The sequence below is a fragment of the Mastomys coucha genome, unplaced genomic scaffold (genome assembly GCF_008632895.1).
Source record: "Mastomys coucha isolate ucsf_1 unplaced genomic scaffold, UCSF_Mcou_1 pScaffold5, whole genome shotgun sequence".
NCBI classification, from domain to species: domain Eukaryota; kingdom Metazoa; phylum Chordata; class Mammalia; order Rodentia; family Muridae; genus Mastomys; species Mastomys coucha.
In genome coordinates this window covers 93,346,753-93,356,161 of record NW_022196911.1, presented here as the reverse complement: position 1 = coordinate 93,356,161, position 9,409 = coordinate 93,346,753, and the positions used below count along the sequence as shown (strand labels likewise).

Here is a 9,409-nt window from a genome sequence, read left to right as displayed (position 1 = left end):
CCGCCTCTCCCTCCTCAAACACAGTTTGCATCTCTAAAGCACGTGGACGGCACGTGATGGAAGAGTGGGGACAGTTTGATTAAACAGAAGATGTGCTCCCTCAAGGAACCCTTCTTTTAGGGAGGATAATGGACCCACAAAGGATGTTTTGGGATGGTGCTGAAATAGTGGGGTGAGCACAGTGAGCAAAACAAGAGTGAAGCTGGATACTGAGAAGAGAAGGAAGTGGCCTTGGGGGCAAGCTTAGACCCCTGAAGGCCTTTGGCAAACAGAGGGAGGAGTGAAGGGGTGGGACACAGGGCCCTGGCAAAACCACTGTACCTACTCAGCAGACTTGCAAATCTTTGTTTGCTTGGTGGTTTTGTTTTGTTTCTTTCTTTCTTTCTTTCTTTCTTTCTTTCTTTCTTTCTTTCTTTCTTTCTTTTGTTTTTATTTTACAAGACAGGGTTTCTCTGTGTAGCTCTGGCTGTCCTGGAACTCACTCTGTAGATCAGGCTGGCCTCAAACTCACAAATCTGCCTGCCTCTGCCTCCCAAGTGCTGGGATTAAAAGGCGTGCGCCTGCTGCTGCTGCTGCCACCACCACCGGACTTGTTTTGTTTCTTGAGACAGTCTCACTATGTACCCTTGGCTGGCCTGAACCTGCTATATAGACTAGGGGGTGACCTTGAACTGACAGAGAACAGCCTGCTGTTGCCTCCCCAAGTGCTGGGATTAGAGGCGGGGGACATCATCGCAAAGTATTTTTAAAGGGGTCAGTGGGGATATTACTTATTCAAAAAGATGCCAGCCCCCACTAGATCCCTGCCAGCTGTCCCTGTGGCAGAAATCCCAAGGTGAACACACCTTGGGAGGGAAGGCTAAAGACCTCTGGCTAGGTTGGGGCCAAAGGCATTAGGAACTTGGCAAACAGTTGGGGTCCTTAGCCCTGTAACCCTGGAGAGCAGGCTTGCAGGAGCAAGAGCAGGAGGCTGCAGTTTCCTGGGTTGACAGTAGTCACATGAAACCTGGGCAAGTGTCACAGTGGGACGCGTTTACTGGCTCCATCAAAACTGCCTGCACGCTAGGATAACCTATGAGGTGGCACAGAGGAGAGATGGAGTCTCAGGTGGGGACTCTGCCCTACAGTAGGGTCCTAACTGTCATCAGCCATCAGTGGGGCCCTAACTGGGCCATGGACTGAGAAGCTGAGCACAAGCACTATGCTAAACACTGGTCCCCAAAGGTCATGGTCCCTGCTAGCGGGGCTTTAGAACACCAAGATGGAGGGGAAAGGGACTGAAGTGTGTCGAGTGCTGATGACGTCTGACGGTCTTTCCGATCTAATTTCACGGAACCCCGTGAGAACACTCTAAAATGGATATAATTAGGTCCAATGTGAATGAGGAAACAGGCTCAGAGAGGTTAAGCAGTCTAAGAGGTTCTTCCAGCTCCGATTCAGGACTCAAGCACTGTCTGACCTTGTAGGGCACGGTGGGGGCTGAGGAGCACCAGGCCAGCCGGACCCTTCCAGTTCCGGGGTTTCTGAAGTTCTATATGAGATTCAGACTCTGCCCCCCACCACCACCCCCACACCCACATAGGAGGAGCCTGTTCTACTCTCAGGCTGCCTTCCCTTCAGGGAAGGAAAGATGGTAAAGGGGAGGGGGGACAAGGAAAAAAGGAAAGAGAGGAAGGGAAGGAGAGAGGAGGAAAGGGTGGGTGGCTCCTAACTCCCTCCACCCCCCACGTCCTGGAAATCCCCAGCAGCTGCCCCTCTCTCCTTTGTCTGGCCCTGAGCCAGCCCTGGGTGGCAAGAGGGGAGTCCTCTGGAGAGGAAAAGGGGCGGGGCTGGCCACAAGATTGGGGGAACCTGGCAAATCCAGCCCCTGGGAGAGATTCCAGGCAGGCTCCCCTTTAGGAAAGCTTCCATGCCAGAATCCACACATACCAAGCGCGCACACACCAGGGAGGCTCTTGCACTATAAAAGGATTCTCTGCTTTACAAGAGGGCTCAGCACATGGGAAACTTAAAATAGGAGCGGCTGCAGCTCTGGTTTCAGAAACACCCCTTAGGACCCACCACACTTCCGGCAGCTTTGAACACCCGTCATCGGCAGAGAGGCTGGGAGGGCACTGGGTGTAGAGTACCCCAAGGTCTTAGACACACACGTCATGCTGGCACCTCCACTCTGAACCACCAATCACAGCACACCACGCCCATCACAAGAGTGTGCTTACATCTGGAAGGCTCCAGGCTCTTCCTCGAAGGCTATCCTTCTCTATAGCTGGCAGCTCACACAGTGGCCTGGAGATAAACATCCCAGGCTTGCCAGCAGTGCTAAGAGGAGTCAGGCCAGGAGTCCCATGGGCCTAAAGCCAGGTTCATACATACACTCCTGTAACACCAGCACTAGGGAACCCAGCCCGGGCTCCACGGTGACACCAAACAAGAAGGATGAGGAGAAGAAAGAAAGTCCAGCATCCTGTCCCACCCCAGGGGGATGGCGGCGGGCCTGGTGAGGTAGAGCATGTAGATGCTGGAGCAAATAGGTCACCTGGAGGCGTACTTGGGTGGGGCTGAGAGGGACAGGAAGTAGTAGTGGCCTTAGCCTTCCCCTCTTAAAAACATGGAGGTGAAATTCATATAACATAAAACTGATTTTATACTGAAGAACTCAGCGGCATTTAGTGAGTCCCCTTCTGGTGGCTTCCATCGGTACACAGCAGCACGAGGGGCTGTGTCCCCTTCCCCCTAGCAGGCTTGGGGAGCTGCCACTGGCCATTTAAATTAAGACCAAGATGGCAAACAGGCCTAGAGACCGGAGCAACCCATGACCCCACCCCAAACCTCACAGCACAGCCCAGGAAAGAAAACCAGAGCACAGGATGCCTCCCAGCCTCCCAGAATTTAGGGTCATCCATCTGCTGGCTCTTCACCACCATAGGTAGCCCATGCCTGAACCCCCTCTGCAACAGTGTGGGGAGTCGGAGCTCACTAGGAGGGGAGAGACCTTAAGAGGCCAAGACCCTACACCAAGCAGCTGAAAGGAGCCCAGAGCAGGGACAAGATGGTTATCCTGGACAAGTTCGGCATTTCCAGGCACATCTAGTGACAGAAAAACCAACTCTACCACTCCAAACCCCACCCAAGGCCCCCATAGAGACAGCATCGCTGGGAGCATCGTGGGCACCCCACCCCCACCCTTCCCTGCCCCTCTTAGAGACAGGGTTGTGAGCCAAAATCTGAGCCTCCTACTCATTGGCCTGACCGGACAGACTCGGGGCAGGGGGTGGGGTGGGGTTTGAGGGTATGCAGAGCTCCTTGCAAAGTGACAGCTCTAGCAAGGGGCCTTTCCCTGGCCACTAAGCCTAGCCCACCCCCCAGTCCCATGCCCTGAACCTGGGTAAGAAGCAAGCAGCTGCCCACCTAGCCAGGGCTGTAGTGCTGCATTTGGGGCGCATGTGGCGAGCCTTCTAGCCCACCCCATCTTCTCACTGTCATGAAATGGTGGCAGCAGTTGCTGCAGCTGCTGTAACTGGGAAAAGAGGCAGACAGGCTGGGAGAAGTCCCTTGACACGTAGGGGGAAGGGCCGCTGTATCTTTAAGTCCCACTGGAGGGTGGGGACCTGGGGGGACAACGGAGTTGTATGGCCACCCCTCCATTCTGCAGAGCCCGTGTCCCTTCAACCCTAGGTTTAGCGAGCAAGGTGTAGGGGCTTCCCTTCCCGACTGGAGATGGGGGCTTCTAAATGTAGGGAGGGGTGCAGAGTGCACCCTCTGAGCTTGCTTCCCTGGCTATCAGCGATGGGGGAGTGCCCCGAGAGCGCGCCGTGTGCATGTGTGCATCAGCTCGGTGTCGCTCGGCCCCTTCCCTCTGCTCCAGCTCAGCCCCGCCCCGAGTTCCCGCGCCCGCACCCCTCCCTCGTGGTCCGGCCCTCGCTCCCGCCTCGCCCACCCTCTCCTGGTCACCGCGCCCGCTGCCCTGGTTTTCCGACAAGCGCCCGTATCCGGCATCCGCTGACCTGCTCCATGCTGTGACCGTTATGCCGTCGTCCTCGTGCCAGCCCCAAGGGGCGCAGGGGGCGGCGGCCCCTCCATGCACTCTGGCCGGGCAGCTGTACCCGGCGACCGCGAGCCACGCCAGGAGCGCCTGGACTCCGCCGCCCCAGCCCTCCCCGCCCCGGGCTCCGCCCCGCCGCAGACTCCGCCCCGCCGCGGGCTCCGCCGACTCCCCCAGCCTGGGTGGGGGCCGCGTTCCACGCGCTCACACTTCGCACCCGCAGGCACCCGCTACCAGCTGCGCGGAGTCTCACTGACACACACAGTGGATCCCGGGGCCTCACACATCCACGGATTTCTCCTGTTTCCACATCCAGAGCTGCCTGTCCTAGGGTCTCTCATCAATGGAGAGAAGACTCCGCTCCAAGGGAAAGACCCTTGCTAATTTCCTGAGGCTAGTCAAGAGGGCCCCACCTCTCCTTTCACAGGCTCCAGAAATGAGTTAGGCTAAGGGAATCAAGAAGCTTGGTGGCAGAACTGACCCGATGACCCAAATGGCAATGAGCCACTTAAAGAGATTGAGAACCTGCAGACATACCCACGGATTGCTGAACACAGGGAGGTACTATGCCACTCCACGGGGCGATGGCAGTGTGAACAGGCAGCTGGCATGGGGTAGTTCCTTGTTGCCAAGGTCCAACCTTTCTGTAAATGTGCCCTAAGGACTTTGGCTGGGGTATGGGGGTGGGGTGCTGGGATGGATGGAGATTCCTGTCGCCCACCCAACATGCCATGCCCCAGCCATGTGCCAACCCTGATGATGGTCTGTTTACCCTCTATCAAGAAGGGGTTTTTGAACCCCAGATGATGAAAATACAATGCCCGCCAACCTTGGTGAAGAGGACCAAGGCCCCCCCCCCTTTGACAACCCAAACCGAGATGTCCCTTGTCATGGACAGAGCAGGACCAAACTGAGACAGACATCACATGAATAGGCATAAATGAGGTGGGTGTTCTGCGGAGTGGAGTCCAGAGAGGACAGGGAGGCCATTCACCTGCCCTGAATACACTAGTGGGGTCTCTAACATTCATATGCAGGAGCTGGCTGGTGATGCCCAAGCCGGTGTTCAGGCTAACAAGAAATTGGCCTCACGTTTCTCCTCTCTGTGTCAGGCACCAGAGGGTGAGGGAGAAGGGACTGGGAAGCTAAAATGGAGTTAAGACCTCAGCCTACCAGACAAAGGGGGCTTTATAGGCTGGGGTGTGGAGGGCCTATGGGGGCAGGGAGACCCGGGCAAGCATTCAGCTAATTTATTTGGTATTGCAGTTGGACTCTCTAGCCCCTCCCATGCCTCTATACTGCAGGATATGAGGAGACTTACTCCAAGGATAGCAGTAGGGTCCCAGAAGCACATTAGTTCCTGGCTAGCCCTGCCCTCTCCCCCCAACACACACACACCCGTACTCCCCACTTTCCCCACCCAACTGACTGTGGCCTCTCTTAGCTCCCCTGCCATGCTATCTATGTGGCCTCATAGCTCCTGTCTGCTACCCGAGGGCCCTGCTGGCTGCCTGGGGAAAGAGGGCAATCTTGGGTAGTGTCACAAGGCTATAGGGTCAATGGATCCCTTGTCCCTTTTTATGAAGTCTGTCCTGGCCTAAAAAGACAGGAGTGTCAGCGAGCAAGCATGCTCCCACCCCCCAACTGGCCTCTCCCAGACCCTGGAGGAGCTGTACTCTGGTTGCAGAAGCCAGAAGCCAGGGTGTGCTCTTTCTTTCGCAGCGGCTTTCCTCTCCTCTTTCAATGGCCAGGAAATGAAAGCAGGGTACAGTAGCCAGCCACCCATTTCCAGGCTGCCGAAATAGCTGCTGCTTGACCAGTGCTCTGAAAGGTCTAGCTGAGACATAGAGTCCTGTTAGCCAGATTCATGCCAGCTTGGTTGTGAAAGCCCAGTGTCAAATTCTCAACACTACAAAGCCGGGCGTAGTGATGGTGGCACAAGCCTTTAATCCCAGCACTTGGCGGGGCAGAGGCAGGCAGATCTCTGAGTTTGAAGCCAACCTGGTCTACCAAGCAAGTTCCAGGACAGCCAGGGCTACACAGAGAAACCATGTCATGGGGAAAACAAGTAAACAACCTCCCAACCCTCCCCCCACATTCTGAACACCATAGAAAGATTTACAAGTAGTCCTTATAAAGAGAAAGAACGGTACCATCCACCATCTTTGGGGTCATGGCAGAGGCAGTGGTGGCAAGGGTGGAAGTGTGGGAGATGTGGCAGGGGTGGGGTGGGATTGTACCTCTGGACACACTCATACTCTTTCATACCCTGCCTAAGTCAGAGCCTACAGCACCACCAGAGAGATGGAGCAGTGGGCAACTGGGCTGGCACAGCCAGGTTCCTCGGTAGGTAGCTTACATTAGTTCTTTGCTCAAATTAAGAGACAAGAAGGCACTCTTGTCTCCTGAAGAGTGTGCTAGGCATTCCGCCACCCATTTGGCTTTCTTACATTTTTAGACAAGGTCTCATTCTGTAACCCAGGCTGGCCTCAAACTCACTATGAAGCTCTTGAACTCATGGCACCTCCTCCTGCAGCTTCAAGTGCTAGGAATGTAGGTATGAGTCACTATTCCAGTTTCAAGACCCCCTTTAAAGAAAATGCTCAGGTCCGGTCTGCATGGAATTTTCCAACTGCCTCTGGGTCATGCTTTAAGTCTGTCTAAAGGAAAGCAGACCAAGATTCAAGTCCAAGGTCTGCCTGAGTGGCCCTGTGGTCTTGTCACCTCTCTGAACTCTAGCAGAAAACAGGTGACAGTGGTTCCATCTCACAGGATTGCAGAAAAGATTACACAAAAATATGGGCAGGAAGCTCTAGGTCCACACGAATGAGCCACAGATGCTTCATACTTCTTACAAGGGTTGAATTAATTCAGCTTGTTATTTTTAGCTTTAGAAGCAAGAGAACGTTTCTGACCTTGTCATTTAGTTCTGATAGTCCCTATCCTGTTATGCCACCTGGTGTTGCTTTTTTGAGGGCCACAGTGATATAGCCTACTCTGCCTTCTTCCCCCTAATATTAGAGAGCCCTAAAGGGAGAAAGGAGGGTGGCTTGGGAGGGGAGTGGAAAGGATGAGAGGGAAGAGGCTGCGCTCCTGCACCTGCTCTCTTTGAGAACAAAGCCAGGCATGATGCAATCTGGCCGGGTGCAGCTGAGGATGCCAGGCCTGGAGCGTGAAGTGGGTGTCAGTCTGGGAAGGCGGCAGGCACCAGAGTGTACACAGGTGTCCCCGGACGCCTGACTCGGGATTAGCAGCCCATCCCGAGCCCCGCCCCCTTCATTTGACTACTGGATCCCTCCTGAAGCTCTTCACCCTTCTGGCCCCTCCCCAGGTCTTTGCATCTGCTTCCTAGGCAAAAGCCCTGACATGACGCAATAAAGCCCTCTCAGTACAAGCCGCCTTCTCCCCTAGGCGAGGGATAGACAAGAGACCCAGGAGATGCACAGGCCCTGTTGGCCTTCCTCAGTAGGCTTCCGGTGCCTGCTGTCTCTTGTCATCTTAGAGACAAGAGGGCAAATCCCTCAGAGGAGGAGGGGAAGGAAGCTGGGGGAGACCCAGGGGCCTGCACAGAACAACACATATTTAGAGAATTACACTGAATTCTAAGATGACACCAAGCTGGGCAGGGTCTCAGCATCTGTCATTGGCCATCATTGAGCAGGGTCGTGGGGGACAGGCTGTGAAGGTGGCACCCGCCACAGGGTAGAGTTGTCAGTCTCAGCTCTATACTCCGCCAAAAAAAAAAAAAAAAACCACGGCTCTTCCTGCTTATCAGAAAGAGACTTTGTCCCTCGCGTCAGGTAGAGGATTCGGGACAAGCCAGGGTCTCCAACTAGCCAAGGAGAAATCCAGCCATAGAAGAGGACTGGAGATTATCCCAGCTTCACCCATCCCAGATGCAGCTGGGTGACCTGGTTCCGAACAGCCACTAGGTGGCAGGAGAAGCTCGAAGGCTCACTCGGCTACGCCCACTCTTCCTCCGTTGCAACCTCGCCGTCGCCCCCCAACCCCTCCCCCCCCGACTCCCCGCCGCCACGCCCCCAGCCCGAGCCCCCCGAACCAGGTGACCTGAAGTTCCTGTCCTGTGTCCAGCAGGACGGCGCCTCAGAATTCCCTTCCCTGTTGAGGGTTCACTGCCCAGTTCAGTTTGGCTAGCCACAGCCTGGATTGTTACAGGTAGACGCTGGCATCCACTAGGTGCATCAGAGAAGGGCGTGCCCGGCCTCTCTCCGACCACCTGGGAAAACCCGGGGAGTTCAGGGGTTGGCTGTATGATTGCAGCCTAGAGCTCCTGTCCAACCTGAGACCTGTCTTCTGTCTGGGGGGGTGGGGGGAGCGGGGAGGCGCAGAGGGCAGTTTTCAGAATTCAGTTTTCTCCTTTAGTCATGTGGGCTCCAGGTTCCAGTCCATCAAGTCTACCATATAGATTCCAAGGATTGAACTCAGGTTACCTTGACAACAAGTACCTGCTAAACCTTTTCATAGGCCCTTACATGTGGTTTTAGAAGGTTTGGGTTTTTTCTTTCTCTTTTTCCTTTCTTTTTTTCTTTTTTTTTTTTTTGCAAGGGTGGGGAGGTGTTTAGACAGAGTCACTGTGTAGCTCTGGTTGGCCTTGAACTCACAAGAGATCCACCTACCCCTGCATCCTGAGTGCTGGGATTAAAGGCATGTGCCACCATGCCTGGCTAGAAGGAATTTTTTTTTTTAAAGATTTATTTATTATTATATATAAATACACTGTAGCTGTCTTCAGACATTCCAGAAGAGGGCATCAGATCTCATTACGGATAGTTGCTGGGATTTGAACTCAGGACCTTTAGAAGAGCAGTCAGTGCTCTTAACTGCTGAGCCTTCTCTCCAGCCCCATATATATCCTAAAAAATAAAATTCCAGCCGGGCGGCGGTGGCGAAAAATAAAATTTCAGCCGGGCGGCGGTGGCGCACGCCTTTAAGCCCAGCACTTGGGAGACAGAGGCAGGTGGATTTCTGAGTTCGAGGCCAGCCAGGTCTACAGAGTGAGTTCCAGGACAGCCAGGGCTACACAGAGAAACCCTGTCTCAAAAAACCAAAAAAAAAAGCTTTATGTATATGAATGTTTTGTCTGCATGTATGTATCTGTACCAGGTGTGTCTGGTGTCCATGGAGGCCAGAAGAAAGAACTGGAGTTACAGATGGTTGAGAGTCTCCTCATGGGTGTTGAGAACCCAAACCTGGGCTCTCTACAAAAACGAGTTCTGTTAGCCACTCAGATTTTTTTTTTTAATTTTAGTTTTTATTTTTGAAAGAATGAGAGGGAGGAAACAGGAGCAAGGCCTCTTGGGAAATTGCTGAAACTATTTGGCCAGTTGTTGGTGGTGTATCTTCATG

At 54.1% G+C, this 9,409-nt stretch overlaps 1 protein-coding gene across 1 annotated transcript in view; it reads right to left on the bottom strand.

The window, feature by feature from the left end:
* Arhgap23 (Rho GTPase activating protein 23) overlaps nucleotides 1-4,125 on the bottom strand; it is a 102,298-nt gene extending 98,173 nt beyond the window's left edge. The window contains exon 1 of the mRNA XM_031354975.1: nucleotides 4,005-4,125. Within this exon, the coding sequence (XP_031210835.1) occupies nucleotides 4,005-4,013 (9 nt within the window). The 5' untranslated portion in view covers nucleotides 4,014-4,125. The remainder of the gene's footprint in view (nucleotides 1-4,004) is intronic.
* Nucleotides 4,126-9,409: the final 5,284 nt, after the last annotated feature.